This window comes from Eptatretus burgeri, chromosome 3, assembly GCF_056783735.1.
Source record: "Eptatretus burgeri isolate ZD-2024b chromosome 3, Ebu_testis_v1, whole genome shotgun sequence".
In the NCBI taxonomy this organism is placed as follows: Eukaryota; Metazoa; Chordata; class Myxini; order Myxiniformes; family Myxinidae; genus Eptatretus; species Eptatretus burgeri.
Window position 1 is genome coordinate 22,416,342 of NC_140963.1, and position 16,689 is coordinate 22,433,030.

A 16,689-nucleotide genomic window follows, 5' to 3' on the forward strand; every position below is an offset into this window, starting at 1 on the left:
GGGGCAAGGCTGGAGAGGAGACGGTAGAAGACATAAAGACCACCTACCAACCTGCGGTGAATGAGTGAGAGGCCCAAAGACTCAGCCTCATTGCGGGAGATGCCAATGATCTGAAATGCCTTGGTTTCTTCAGCGTGAAGCCAAGAAAGGTGGGACGCAGGAGCACCAGCCCAGAGGGGAGAGCAGTACTCCATCAGGCTGCGACAAAAGCTTTGTACGTGGTCAGGAGCTCAGGTGGGCCGAGGAAGGACTTTGCATGACGGATTGTCCGGATTGTCCGGATTGAAAGACATGTTCCACGTGTTGGACCAGTTTGTGATTTTATCCAGATCTGCAGTGAGCGAAGAAGCTGCTGCTTGCCAGTCTGAGGGATGACCGATGGTACGGCAGAGGGTGGAGTCATCAGCAAACAGATATAGAGGATTGTCCAGAGAGTCGGAAAGATCATTGATGAAAACCAGAAAAATAACAGGGTCCAGAATGCTGCCTTGAGGACCTCCAGGCTGGACAGGAAGAGGAGATGAAAGAACTCCATTTAGGGCCACACGATGACTGCGACAGGAGAGGAAGTCTGCGAGCCATGAGTTGTTAAGAAGTATGTCAGCAGTATAAATTTGAGTGACTGTATTGGTGATTTAATCACACAACATTCTGATGACGAATATTCTGGCTGAACTATTGCATCAATTCAGTGCAGCAGCAGGGATGATTCGCAGGCTACTCTCGATCATGCCGATTTCGTTTCCATCGAAAGTTGTACACCGCTGTTCGTATTGAAAGATTTTGGTGCCAAGTACGTCAAAGTTTCCCTGCGAGATGCTGATATTCAGCCTTCAACGGACCGGAAATCAGCCTTTGATGTGCTCATGGGGATGGGGAGACGGTACGATCAGATGCCCACTGAAAACTAAGCGGGTTATGGCTCTGATTGACCGTTTTGAGCGTGTTGACTCCGTGTAGACACCTTTTTTAATCATATCCAGCACTATGCACTGGTGTGCACGCACACATCTATGACTTGGACAGTAATTTTCTCAGCATCGTTCCATTTGTTTGATGATCCAACAGGTTCCTAGAGGAAAAACATGCCAGACTATATTGTAAAAACAAGTTTTAATCCTTCTTTATTGTTTTTCACACCAGATGATACAGTGAACAATGGCATCCTGCATTTGAATGGTTTTCCATCTTCAATGTTTTCTTGGATCCTCCTGGTCTGGGATTTATATCCCCCCCCCCCACATACCCTTGCCTTTTCCATGGAACATCCGAAAAAAAATCATAAAAATATATAATTTCTAAAAATTGAAATTATATTTATATTTATATTTCGACCAACCGACCCTACATTTTAGCTGAAGAACTGCGTAAACCAAGTTATAAAATAACTAAGGCCTAAGTGCCTTTGTTATGATGTCATAATTGCAGATGTAGAATGCTACGTCTGAGCATTATGAAATTTTTTGAGGGTCATCTTGGGATAAAATGGTCCAAAGAAAAAATTGATGACATCATTGATCATGTGTTTAAGCAGCCATATTGTTAAAAAAAATCCTTTTTTTAAGTTTCAAAAACCTTATCTGAAGTGGCTGGAGAGATTGAGGCGAAACTTTTACAAATACGACTGCCTATCCATGAGGACAAAAAGGTTCACACATTTGATGTCATAGGTCACATGGTTTGGCAGCCATATTGGATTTACCTAAAAACCTACAAAAAATCTTCTGCTCCAGAACAGCTGGAAACAGGGGAAACCTCAAACAATTGTTCGCCAAGCCATGGGTGTACAAGTTTGTTAACGAATAATTGAAAGGTTACATGGTTTGGCAGCCGCATTGGATTGAAGAAAATATTAAATAATGTTTGCTATAATGGCCTTGCTATGTCCTTCTGAGCGAATCGTTCACTCACTGCAGACGCTAATGCCCACCACATCATTCAGAGCAAGTGGTTCGTGCTCCGTCACCCCGAGCAAACAGTTCGTGCTCCGTCACCCTGAGCGAGCGGTTCGTGTTCCGTCACCCTGAGCGAGCAGTTCATGCTCCGTCACCCTGAGCGAGTGGTTCGTGCTCCGTCACCTTGAGCGAGTGGTTCGTGCTCCGTCACCCCAGTGAGTGTTTCGTGCTCCGTCTCCCTGAGCGAGTGTTTCGTGCTCCGTCTCCCTGAGCGAGGGGTTCGTGCTCAGTCACCCTGAGCGAGCGGTTCGTGCTCCGTCACCCTGAGCGAGCAGTTCGTGCTTCGTCAGCCTTAGCGAGCGGTTCGTGCTCCGTCACCCTGAGCGAGCGGTTCGTGCTCCGTCACCCTGAGTGAGCGGTTCGTGCTCCATCACCCTGAGCGAGCGGTTCGTGCTCCGTCACCCTGAGTGAGCGGTTCGTGCTCCGTCACCCTGAGCGAGCGGTTCGTGCTCCGTCACCCTGAGCGAGCGGTTCGTGCTCCGTCACCCTGAGCGAGCGGTTCCTGCTCCGTCACCCTGGGTGAGCGGTTCGTGCTCTGTCACCATAAGCGAGTGGTTCATGCTCCGTCACCCTGAGCATGTGGTTCTTGCTCCGTCACCCTGAGCGAGTGGTTCGTGCTCTGGCACCCTGAGCGAGTGGTTTGTGCTCCGTCACCCGGAGTGAGTGGTTCGTGCTCCGTCACCCTGGGCGAGTGGTTCGTGAACCATCACCCTGAGCGAGTGGTTTGTGCTCCGTCACCCTGAGCGAGTGGTCCGTGCTCCGTCACCCTGAGCAAGTGGTTCGTGCTCCAGACGCGTCCGGGTGGCGCTTGTCTCCGGACGCGTGTCTGAGCAGTATTTATGTCTGGATGGTTTGGCTCTGGATGCATCCGGTGGGTTTTGTTGCTGCACTGGTCCTGGCGGTGTTTTTCTCTGGGCCGTCTTTTTGGTATGACTGGTAGAAAGTGGATTTCAGACATCATTTTGTTTCCATCTTTACTGTTATTCTATGCAGAATCGTTTTGATGAGATGGTATGAATCCTAATTGATGCTCCACCGTACATCTGCCTTCCCTTCCCCTTCCCTTCCTCACTCCCCCTTCCTCCTCTCTCCTTTCCCCTCCACCTCTTCACTCTCCCCACCCCTCTCTCCCTCTTCCCCCCTCTTTTTCTCTCTCCTCGCCTTTAGTATACCCTTCAGCAAAGCGACGGATGGTATTTGCTAGTTCGAATAATAAGTGTCTCACTCTTCTTACAATCACTGTTCTTTATCCACACAGAATCTTCCACATTACGGTAGTTCCCTCCATAATGTCATCTCTTTCTCTTGATACAAGACTGTCGTTTACCCACATTGTGACTCCTCCTGTTTTCTCTTTCCCATCACACCGAGACATCTTGGAGTCTTCTTCTCCTGTTCTCCAATCACTCTCCTCATTAAACCAAGTCTTGCTTTTTGCAACTACTTTATATTCCTCGCTCTCCACTTTGGCTTCAACTTCTTCCAAAGTCCTCGCATTTGTACGTAATGTGTTTAAAAATTTTTTTTTACTACCTGGTCGTAAAAACCATGCCATCAATTGCAGTTCTTTCCTTTATAGACTCTCCACCCTCTACAGACTCGTTTACCCATGGGGTCATTGCAGACACACTTGTCAGACTATTAACTTTCATTTCTCTCCTCAAAATTTGGAACCTTAAGTCACAGCAAACCTCTACTACCATGTTTCTCGGTAAACGTTTAAACATCATACGTGTACTAATACTTGTTTCACGAAGGAACTATCCATGTCTTCATTTGTTATTTTATTCCGATATTTCGGCAAGAAGCGACCTTCTCCATCATCCTTTTTCATGTGAATCAGGTTGTTCTGGTTGATAGTCACTTGCTCCTTGTGAGTTAAGTAATTTCATCTTCACTGCCATCCAGAAGTCCAAGGAGTGTCCTCCCTATAATGATACTGCATTCTTTCATGAGTGATCTCTCAAAGTAAGTTTAATCGAATCTTTAATTGGCATTGAAGTAATAATTGTAATTGTACTGCATTTTTATTTTCAGTTGTCCTCAATATTTGTCTTTGTATTGGCTTCCATGTGTCATTTTCCAGATGAGTTTCTCTTTAAGGAATAATGGAGATCACGTTAAATGCAGCTGGAGCTGGATTCACAACAGGAAGTTGATAAGCATGTTTGGCCAGCTGCTTCTTTCTCCACTTGAAATGTGTCGATCGTTTCCAAGCTGCTTTATGGCGACACTACAGATGGCTTTTCAATCACATTTGATGAATGATACGTGCCTCATAAGGTGGAGCGTTCATTTATTTCTGGACTTACACCTGTCCGGACCAGACAAACAACAGGGAATTTAGTAAAGATGCATTACATTGAATTCACTGTAATTGTGCCAATTATCAAGGTTGGAAAAACTGCTTACAATAAACAGGCGGAGACCATCAGTGCATCAGTGCAACCGACACCACCCAAAATGCATGGAGGTTATGTTTTCACCCCTGTTTGTCTGTCAGCAGGATATCTCAAAAAGTTGTGGATGGATTCAAGATGAAACTTGGTGGACGGTTTGAGTGTTTGATAAGGACGAATTGATTATATTTGGTAAAGATCTATATCCAGATCTGACTACTAGAATTTTTAGATCCTCGTGGAGGATCTCTAAGTCTTACTCACGTTGTTGTTCTTGAGGACTTTTTTGTTTCACAGCCGACAGTTTTCATCGAACTTCCTGAAACTTGGCATGTATATGTAAAAATACCCTGTGCAGACAGTAACCATCTCCAATTTTGAAAATTCGTCCTCGAAAAAAGTTATGACGTCAAAATATCTCCGCTAATGGAAATCGCCGAAAAAATTATCTCCAAAACTAAGCAAACTTTTTGAATTCTGTTTGCGGGAATCGAACAGGGCATTAGCAGACATGAATTACCACACATATGATACATCACTATGACGTCATATCAATTTTTATGACGTCATTCCTATTTTTTGACATTTTTGTTTCACAACCCAGAGTTTTCATCGGATCTTCGTGAAACTTGCCATGTATATGCAGAAAGCCAACGCGTAGGCAGTAACCATCTCCGATTTCGAAAATTCTTCCTAGAAAAAAAGTTGACGTCATAATATCGCCGCTAATGGAAATCGCCTATACCATTATCTCCGAAACTAGGCAAGCTGTTTGAATTTTGTTTGCGGGAATCAAGCCGGGCATTAGCACAGATAATTTATCACAAACCTGCGACATCACGATGACGTCATATTCGTTTTTATGACGTCATCATTAAGAGGACGAGGATCTTAGCTCATTCGAGCTTGTTAAAAGTGATTCTTCACCATTGAGAGGGCCAAAAACGATATATAGCACGATATCTCAAAAAGTTGTGGATGGGTTATGACAAAACCTGGTGGTCGCTGGACATGTTGGGTGTGTGACAAGGATCAATTAATTCGATTTTGGTAGGGATCCAGAAATAAAATAAATAAAAAAATTTAAGTGAATCTTCACCATTGAGAGATGAGGGCCAATATGATATAATTATAGCACGATATCTCAAACAGTAATTGATAGATTCGAACAAAACATGGTGGATGAGTTAGGTAGGTGACAAGAACAAGCTGATTAGATTTTGATTAAGGTACGGATGCAGATCCGACCTATCAGTGGACTACAAAATCCAAACTGTTCAGCCCGCCTGAGGTATGCACTCCACCGAGTGCCATTCTAGTTTAGCTCTGCATTCAGTACTTCTCAGACCTTTTAGAGCATGCAGTTAGAATTGTTGCCTTGGTATTGTGTGTCTGTTGCAGGTCACGTGGTGCGCTGGTGTAGTGAAAATGGAACATGGCTGATTGCTTCACAAAAGAACCGTACAATGGTTGATTACAGCCAGTGCGAGAAAGTTATGCCTGAAGGCAAAGAAATGGTAAGATATAAAGGTCTTTATTTGTGACTTGCTTCGTTGAAACATGTGTAAGTCGCAGTGTTTTCCAGTGCTGTAAAAATGCAACTTGTCAAAAAAGGCCCTTTTGGATAATTAGCCTCCACTACCTTGTATCTGAGCAAGATTCATTGCGACACATGTTGTACTAGACTGGGATTCATGGAGCGCATGGTCTTGCCTCATGCGCTCATTCTGAACAAAAATACCATCATTAACTGAACACGCAACTATTATCGTCGACGCTCTGCTCCGGAGCATGCTCCCATACCTGACCTACTTTTATGGCTCACTGCCATTAATGGCCATACACCCTTATCATCCATGCATTTTATTATGTCACAAACATTGCCATTATCCATGGCTTTATTGATCATTAATTCTTAGGATATTTAACTTCCAAATTTGTGCATATGAGGCTAAGTTGCATCAATGAAGATGAATATGAAAAAAAAATTCCAACTATATTTCCTAAGGCGAGTGGATCATATGTATGAAGTTTCACATCAATCGGTTAAGCGGTTCTGGAGAAGAAAGATGGCTTCAACACACACAAACACAAACAACACAAAGACAAAGACGGGGCATTGCAATAGTCCTGCTTTCCCTTTGGTGTGAGACTAATAACATTGTTTATACTAGACTCACTTACCAGGGAAATGGCAAAAGGTTTGCTCACCAAGTGAGGAAATGATTATGTTTCACTTGGAATCACATGGTCGACATCGAAATGATCAGATATCAATGGAAAGCTGATGCTATCAGGAATCCAATTAAAAGAGCTTCATGAATACTTCACCTTGTTTCTCAGGAAAAGATCACCATTCCGAAATACTGATTGCTGGTTTGTCATTCGTTCCGCATTGGAATTTATTCCTGTTTATTCAATTATATATAATTATATATATAACAAGCAAATATCACCCGTCGTTTAGCTGACGGGAATACTGAGATGGGGCAGAGAAAGAGGGCTGAGAGCAAGAAGGTGGAGGGGCGAGGAGGGGTGGGGGAAGGGAAGGCAGGGTGAGATGAGGGGAAGGGAAGGCAGACATGCGGTGGAGTATTAATTATGATTCATACCGTCTCATCCAAATGATTCTGCATAGAATAACAGTGAAGATGGAAACAAAATAATGTGTGAAATCCATTTTCTACCAGTCATAATATACTATGCCTGGTGTTGGCTTAATGGTTAGGGTGGTGGGTTTGGGATCCAAGGATCCTGAGTTCAAATCCCCCATCGCCTGTTGAATTAATACCAGGTGGGGTCGACTCAGCCTGTCATCCTTCCGAGGTCGGGAAAATGAGTGTCAGATTTGCTGGTATCTTGTGTCGGAGTGGCGACCTGTCCAGGATTGTGCTCAATAGTCAAGGAGACTGCTTTGGCAGCACCAACACTCTGCACAGAGTATGGTCCCAAATGGATGGATGGATGGATAAATACCGCCCGGAGACAAACACTGCCAGACAGCTGAAACACCACCCGGACAGGTCCAGAGACAGAGACAAGCAAACACCACCCGGACAGGTCCAGAGACAGAGACAAGAAAACACCACCCAGACAGGTCCAGCGACAAGAAAACACCACCTGGACAGGTCCAGAGACAGAGACAAGCAAACACCACCAAGACAGGTGCAGAGACAGAGACAAGCAAACACCACCTGAACAGGTCCAGAGACAGGCAAACACCGCCCAGACAGGTCCAGAGACAAGCACGCACCAGCCAGACATGTCTGGAGACAAACTCCATCCAGAGCCAAACACCACCCGGGCATATCTGGAGACAGAGAGAGACAGAGACTGAGACGTGTGGGACGGTGCTGCAGTTTTAGGAGGGGGCGAAACAAAGATGGGACAGACAGACAGAGAGGGCGTGGGGGTGGGGGTTGGGGTTGGGAGTTGGAGAAAATGTTATGCTTAATGAACAAAACTCACACACACACACAATGCATACTGTATATATATATATATATATATATATATATATATATATATATATATATATATATATATATATATTCAATAATACGAGTGAGGAAAGTGGGGGGAGGGGGTGGGGGTGGTATCATTGCAACTTGTTCCAAGTTAAGGCATGGTTGAACAGGCCAAAAAACATGGCGGCTTTAGATCCCAGCGAGGTTACCTTGGATAGACATTAATACCCCATAGAGAGCGAGGTGGCTGAGGATGCACCTGATTAAATAAGGCTGTTAATTATCTTCAAAAGGAGTGTTTTAATTAACCCAAGCACCCAATTTTAACTCGTGCGCTTCCTTGGAGTTCCCTTTGTTTGCACGCAAAGTTTCAGGCTGCTAAGTTTCATGACTTTGGAGTTATGGAGGACACACACACACACACACACACACACACACACACACACACACACACACACACACACACACACACACACACACACACACACACACACACACACTTATTAATACAGATGAGCTTCCTGTTATTATTGTTAGTTATTTTTTCTTCCTCTCGCAAGTTTGAATAACGCGACAGACCTGGAACGGTGATTGTGTCTGGTTCCTGCATATGATCACCACACCTACCACTGTGCATTTTGGGGAGGGTGTTTTGCAAGTTTTTAGATCTTTAATAATTCGGATGAAAAGTTGAAGTATGAAATGCAAGTTTCAATAATATTGTCGTGTGCACGGCCAATGAAAATCGACCGTGCACGGATGGCCAAACAGTTACAGCCGAGGTGTTCGAGTTTTGGCGGGAACCTTTTGCACGCAAGGGAAATGCAAAGGAATGGGAGACTTGACTGGGGATTTTGCAGGTTTAATCACCCGAACCAAAAAATAAATAAAGTATAACAATGCAGGAAATGCAACAATAAATAAAATAATCAAATGTTCAACAATTATGTACAAGGAAAGGAATCAAGCCAAAGCAAATAGAAGGCACCAAGAAACAAATAAATAAAGGCCAAAATGGAGCACTTCTCCACACAGACGCACTCAACAAACAAAGGGGTAGATACAAGAAACCCAGAAAATCCCCCAGAGGCCAGGTTTATCTGCCTGGTTAGCAGGAAAAGGCCCCTTGCAAGTGGAAGGCAGGAAAACGTCCACTGGCCCTTGGCGTGAAACGCTCGGCGCTGACCATATCTCCTCAGATGCATCCCTTCGCATCCAATGCCGACCGCCCTTCTGCACCAAAGATAGCAAATGTGAGGCAATGGAACCAGGGGACAGGCTGAAGCGGGGTGCACGACCAGGAGATCGATGGCAAGCAAAGTCAGTGAGGAGAGACGATGATGCCAGGTAGAGGTTGGAGGTAGAGCCAAGAGAGGGAGCCAAGGGAGAGGGAAGCACAACCGGCGCAGGCTCGCCTCTTTTGTAACCCCCCATCACTTGACCTTCTCGAACCATATGTATAGTCCGTCACCGTGATCTCCATGGGCCCTACATTCTCTAACGTGATTCTCCCAGCCTGATACTCTTAACACCAAAGCTCCCTTCCTCTTCCCCTGGTGCATTTTTCTTGTGTTATATCCTGCGCTCACTGCAGCCTCCATTTCCATCATGGCTTGCTACAACACCAGAAAAGCCCCGTCCTCATTTCCCAAACACAGGGATGGCTACAAGGGGTTGTTACGAACAGGGGATCTTACCCATAATTCCTAACCTAATTATCACGACCCCTCACCCCCTGTATGGGAGGAAAAAACAATTCACCTTCACACGACAAGTTCCCTGACTTAACGTGACATCATTGTCACTCATAACCGCGTCGCACGGCCCATGCTAAGCGATGTATTCCTATCTCAGCTAAAGTCATTTGAGCTACCCCCACAAACATTACAATATTGAACATTTCATTGCTTGTAGTATCATTTTGAATCTAACTACAGCGGCCATTTTTGCGAACACAACGAAGATAGACCTCTCTTAATTGCTTGCACCACTTACCCCAAGCTGCGAGGCACACAAAGTGGCTTGCGAAGTGGTCTATATGGATGACTGGCTTGGAAAGTGAAAGGAAGGTACTTGCTAACAGAACACACGACTTAGTTTGACCCAATGACTCAAAAAGTTCAGTGTTTGAGCTTTTGCTGTGTTAGCGGGAGTCACAAGCCCAGTCACAAAAAATTTGCCTTAACAAAAAAATTAAAATAATAATGTATCACAAAACATCCTTGGCATTTACTTGTGAATATCGTTATTGAGTATTTGGTTATTGCTGTTTACTACGCTGGACCTGTACAACCCTGCCCTCAATACTTTTCAGGAAATGTACCGGAGATTGTCAACCATCTACACGGTCGGCTACTCCACAACTATAATCTCCGACATCTTTGCTCTACTTCTTCTTGCATACTTTAAGTACGTTATTTTCTGTCTTTTCAATATTATCAACATAAATGCTCATTCATATGAAAACATAATAAATATAGTTGATTCCTAAGAAAGTGTGAAAAAGAATGACAGACATTTTTTATGTCACTTATGCGATGGTTGCTGCTCACAACATCTGCAAGGAAAGCTGATGCTAACCCTAACCATAACCCTAACCCTAACAGCTAACCCTAACCCTAACAGCTAACCCTAACCCTAACCCGAACACGAACCTGAACCCTAACCCTAACAGCCTTAACCCTAACAGCCCTAACAGCCCTAACCCTAACAGCCCTAACCCTAACCCTAACCATAACCCTATGGTCCCAATGGACAGACAAACAAAATTTGTCCTGGTAAGCATTCCATCACAGTAGGCCTTTCTGCCAGGTGTGAGTTGCTTTTGTAGGCCAGTCTCCAGTCAAATCAGTGGACCTCTGTGTGTTTGTTCTCAGATAAAAATATTGAGTTGGTTGTACTCCTGTGGTTTTCACAACAATCTCTGTGTTATTTCATGTCCCAACCACAGAAATTAATTTTATCATATTTTCCTAATCTCACTGACAATGTTCTTGGTAAGTACAGGTGGAGGAACGTTGTGGCTTCACATTTCTGACATCATTTAGTTTATCCAATCGAAGGCATTTGGGCCTTCGGCAATGTAAAAAGTGTACCTTTTTTTTAACACCCATTTTCTCTGATCTCTAACCGACAGGAGACTGCACTGCACACGAAATTACATCCATATGCAGCTATTTGTCTCGTTTGTGCTCCGTGGTGGCAGCATCTTGGTGCGAGACGCCATCCTGGATCCAAAGATAACAGGTGGACTCGAACCTGGGCTTGGTATAAGAATGAATACAACACTGCTGGTGCTTCCAGAAAGCCCAACACTCCTACAGTTGGTAAGAAATTTTTGTCTTCATGAATAAAATGAAAATATTCATGAAAGCAGATCGGTGATAAGCCAGGAAGACATGGCATCTCAATTATGCCATTTGAAAGCAAACTACGACATGAACATCATCTCATTAAAAACTAGAGGGGGAGCACTCGGAAGAGTGCAAAACCTCCGCCGCCAATACTGCTAGGTCACTCAAGTGAACCTGATATCCTATTCATTCAATTTGACGTGAACAGTGCTCACAGAGTTATAGTTTGCAACTTTCCCTTTTACTTTTAACTTTTACATACTCAATTCATTCGTCATAACTATATTCCTTGAGACAGAGATTGATTTTACGTGGGTATATCCACCTGAAGTTCCAAAATCAGCCGCAATTATAATTTTGGCATGTTTTTTTGTTGGAAATCACTTATAACATGTAGAAATGCCAAAAAAAAAATAGAAATTTTGTTGAAAAAAAATTTGCAAAATTTTTTTTTCTAACAATTTTTTTTTTGGTGGGGGGGGGGGTTTGGAAATCACTTAAAACATGTAGAAATGCAAAAAAAAAAAATTCAAACATTTTTTCAAATTGGCCGCCATAGCGGCCATATTGGATTTTGGACCAAGTCCAAAATCTAATGGCATGATCCTTGGACCAGACCTAACCCCCCCCCCACACCAAGTTTCGTCGAAATCCGTCGAGGAGTTTTTCCGTAAAACTGTTCACAAACAAACAAACAAACAAACAAACAAAAAGGGGTGAAAACAGTAACCTCCATCCATCTTCGATGGTGGAGGTTAACTAGAAAGGCACTCGTTGGAGTACCTGGAATGAAATCAAATTTCATCTGGATCCATCCCCAACATTTTGAGATATCATGTACACAAACAGACAAACAAACAAACAAGCCGGAAGGCGGCGATGGGTCGCCGAGCATGGAAACTATAAGATATAGAGCAAAATGGATGTCATATAGCGGATAGGGAATCACCTTAAGATTATGCATATCAAATCTCATCGAGTTCCATCTACTGATAACTACTCGGTATCCATTTGAATGAAAAGTACCGAAAATGCGGTTTGAAATCGGAAATACCCGAAGTTCGAGGGGGTGCTGTTGGTGAACAAAGATCTCAATCGTTTGTGCACAATGTATTCCAGATGATTAGTGTGAATTTTCATGACCATCTGACCATAACCCTTGGAGGAGTAGCATTTGGCGCGAAGGCACCTCCAGCTCTCGCATATTATCGATTTTTGCACTAATTGACCTTTGACTCCTGACCTAAGCGAAATTGGTCAATATATCATGAGGCAAAGTTGTAGTACTCATTGAGTACCATGAACCTGCAAAGTTTCATTCAAATCGATGCACTCACCTGGTCGCTAGGGGGCCTTCAATTTTCGCCAATTTTCGCGCATACCCTAATTGTAGGGGGCGCTGCGGGTAAAGTATTCCATATATCACAAAAACCGGAATATATTTGATAGAGCATCACCTGCAGATCATTCGTGCCAAATTTCATAACCCGACGTGGGATAATGGCTTTCGGAATTGATTTCGCGTGAACGGTACCGATTTTGAAGGTTTTTCGGTTGTTGCTCGAGAACCAAAGCGTCCCTAGCAACCATCACAATTTCCAAAGCACTAGGTCATAAGATTTACCTACCACCCGAGTTTGGTCAAAATCTGCCCACGTTTACTACCAATTATGCTGATGACAAACGAACAAACATCCAAACAAACAGACAGAATTACTGACAATAAGGGTCACCTATTTTGGTGACCCAACAATAAGGGTCGCCTATTTCGGCGACCCAACAAACAGACAGAAAGGGGTGAAAACATAACCTCCTTCACCTTCAGTGGCGGAGGTAAAAAGGCAAATGACGTTCAACAAATAACTGACCTTGAAGATTCATAGAGTTTATTTTCTTCTCTAAAACAGAGTTTTGGGCCACAAGGTAAAGTACATATGGAACTGGAAGAGCACTCGGTGGAGCGCATACCACTGCCAGGCTGATTCGTTTACATTTTGTATCCCACTGATAGGTCAGATGTGGATTCGGATCTGAACTAAAATTTAATTCGCTTGTTCTTGTCACCTCACCAACTCACCTACCAAGTTTCATCCAAATCCATCCTGAATGTTTTTAGATATGGTGCTGCATATCCTTTTAGCCCTATCACTCAATGGTGAAGAATCACTTAAAAAATTATTGACTCCAGATCCGGATTCAGATCTTCACCAAAATGGAATATATTATTCCTTGTTTATTTGTCCACCACCAAATTTCGTTCAAATCCGTCCACAACTTTTTCAGAAATCCTGCTTTATGTCAGTTTTGGCGCGATCTCTCAATGGTGAAAAATCACTTTAAAAATTCTCAGATCCAGATCCAGATCTTCAACAAAATCTAATCGTTTCTTCCGTGTCACATACCTAAGCTCTCCACCAAATTTTGTCTGAATCCACCAACAACTTTTTGAGATATCCCGTTCACAAATAAACAGACGGGCAGGGCTGAAAACATAACCTCCATTCACCGATGGAACTAGAAGGGCCTTCGGTGGCGGAGGTAAAAATACCGATCATGGTCAAAATCGCAATAGTTCAGAGATAGACGGGACATTTTAACTAACTCCTCAATTGGCCTTCAACAGTCTCTGAAGATGCATTTGTTTCAATTTCCCCCCAAAATCCAGGCTTACTGCTCACCTCCACTCATTTGTTCCTCTTTTCTCTTGTCTGTGGATCAAACTAACTTCCGCAGTCTGTTCAGTCCCATTCTTCCCTCCAGGGCTTCACGTCGCTGTTCACCACTATGCCCTTCCATACTCATGATCTCCTCTACTCCAAGCACTTCCCTTTTCCAGGTTATTGTGATATTTTTCCCCTTCCTCCCTCACCTCTTTTCATTTGTCAGTTTGTTCCTTTTCTGTTGTTTCATTTCTGTTTTCCCCTTCCTCTTGCTGTGTTTCATTTATCTCGTGTGTAGCTTGTTCACCCCATATGTCCTCCCCATCCCTTTGATCTCACTCTCACTCTCACTAGTACTCTGCTGTTAGTGTTTCCCCCTTTCCATTTTGTTCCATTCCATTGTCGCTACCACCGAAAATTGATGAACTCAAAGCTGCCAGAAAATTTACCAAGTGTGCTCCCAGTTTAGATGGTATTCCATCGGAAATGTACCACCAGGAATAGTAAGATCTTAAAGATCCAGTCTTGGATTGATATCACTCGTGCTGCAATGCTAAATAACTATCTCTACAATTTAAAGATATCCCGATCGGAACAATATGTAAACGTAAAGGGGCTCACAGTGAATGTGGTAACCATATCACCGTTCTCAGTTGCCCGTAAGTTCCGGGCAGAGATTCTCTTGCAACACCTGCAAAAGCTGGCCAACAACATCATAGTTGCCAACTCTATCACTTTTGGTGGTAGTCTACCACTTTTTGCATCCTTTAAAAACCTTCCGCTTTTATATTGAAAATACCAAAGCCTGGTGTTGGCTTAGTGGTTAGGGTGACGGCTTGGGATCCGAGGGTCCTGAGTTCAAGCCCCATTGGCCGCTGAATTAATACATCAGGAGGTTGACTCAGCCTGTCATCCTTCTGAGGTCGGCAAAATGAGTACCATGGCACTGTTAAGGGGGACACTGCATCAGCGGCATAGCCGCGTCCCAACCAATGATGCAACCAGCTGCTACAGGCTGCGCTCGATAGAGAGAGATTGAAAATACCGCTTTTGCAAAATAATGTCTCATCAAAGTTTTTGATAAATTTACTTGTTGGCAAAAGGTTTCTGTTGGCCAACAGGAGGTTTCCCCTGATGGTGCGTGAAACATCATATCCCTGACCCTCCCCCGCTCGGTCACTTCGCTCCATGGATCCTTTCAATCCAACCGCTATTCCTTCTCTCAATGTTGGCAACTATGCAGCATTGTTCCTGATAGCCAATGTGGGTTCTCACCATCAAGATCCACACTTACGGTAATACAATACAATATTCACTTTGCAGCAATTGCAACTAAAAGCGATCAATCAAAATTGGAGCCTTCATGTTGTATTTATCGATTTCTGTGAGGCTCTTGACACAATCAATAAACCTTCTTTGTTGTCTTCGTTAAAGCTTTAGGTTGCCCAAGATACCTTTGTAAGTCAAAACAGGCAATTCCATGATTGTAAAGGAAGAATCTTTATCAATGATATTGTTTCTTACTCATTTGGTGTATGTCATGGTGTACACGGCTCTGCATTGGCTCCAACATTCTTCACCGAACCAATGTCTGGTGTTGGCTTTATGATTAGGGTGGTGGGTTTGGGATCCTAGGGTCCTGAGTTCAAATCCCGCTCAGCTGTTGAATTAATACCAGGTGGGGTTAACTCGGCCTGTTATCCTTCCGTGGTTGGCAAAATGAGTGCCAGCATGCTGGTATCCTGTGGCGGAGTGGCGACCCGTCCAGGATTGTGCCCAATAGCCAAGGAGACTGCTTAGGCTGCACCAACGCTCTGCACAGAGTATGGTCCCAATGGATGGATTCTTCACCCACTTTCTTGCAGCTGTTCTTTAAACAATGTCTCTAAACTCTGATGATGTTTATATCCAATCAAGAACAAATGGCAAAATTTTCAATTTTGCTCGACTTAAGGCTGAGTCCAAGATCCATAAATTTGGCATACCATTTACTGATGATGTTGCATTCATACCTCATTCATTTGAGGATGTCCTGGAGAGGAGAGGGAGATCACCGATCAAATCTCAGTCACTTCTAGAAATTTTGAATTGTTTCCTATTTACCATCACTTTGACCTTCTGTTGAAAAGTATACACTTTAGCGTCCTCATTTGTGTCAACTAACCAGCATACAACTTCAGCACCGATGTTTGATCTAAACTCTAAAGGGAATGAGGTGCTTTTGTCAGTTTATAAACTTTGTTCAAGCTGCAACAGCATACTGTTGGGATATCGCAGGATGGCCTTGATATGAGGTACACACACACTCCTCTAAGCTGTCGAGCTTGGGTTTGAATCCCGACCCAGCTATAAACTGTCATCTTGGTGTTTCAGAGCTAGGGTGATTCATTTATGTGTGTGCTGTCCCTCGGATGGACGTTATACTGGGCTTCCCATCTGTTGGCATTTGTTGGTGGATGTTAATGATTCCACAGTATCCTTCGTGAAGAGGAGGCGAGCTATCGCCAGCATCATGAACAATTTACAAATTCCTGTCCTGAGCTACAGAGGGCATTTCACCAGCGGCATAGCCGCACCCTCAGCCAATTACTACCCAACAGCCTTGTGCTGCAAACAAAAGAAGAAGTACACTGTCAATAAATATTGATGACTTTCTCCTTTTTTTTCTGCTGGTTGTTTTTGACAGGTAACAGGCAAGAAAAACAACTCACATTTTTTTATTCCTTGCCAAGGTTTTCTCAGTAGTTTTGTCATCCTTAACCTATGCCCTTTCAATTTAGCCTCAAATTTAATATGATGGCCAAAATCCAAAATGGTCACCAAGCCCCCCGTTGAATCTCACATTTTCATGCTCG

At 43.6% G+C, this 16,689-nt stretch overlaps 1 protein-coding gene across 5 annotated transcripts in view; it reads left to right on the forward strand.

The window, feature by feature from the left end:
• Positions 1-16,689, forward strand: part of LOC147029530 (parathyroid hormone/parathyroid hormone-related peptide receptor-like) — a 95,123-nt gene that overhangs the window by 30,626 nt on the left and 47,808 nt on the right. For all 5 annotated transcript variants that reach the window (XM_085872651.1, XM_085872648.1, XM_085872652.1 and 2 more), the window contains 3 exons: positions 5,756-5,871; positions 10,136-10,230; positions 10,958-11,147. In XM_085872651.1, coding sequence (XP_085728777.1) covers positions 5,756-5,871; positions 10,136-10,230; positions 10,958-11,147 — 401 coding nt within the window. The remainder of the gene's footprint in view (positions 1-5,755; positions 5,872-10,135; positions 10,231-10,957; positions 11,148-16,689) is intronic.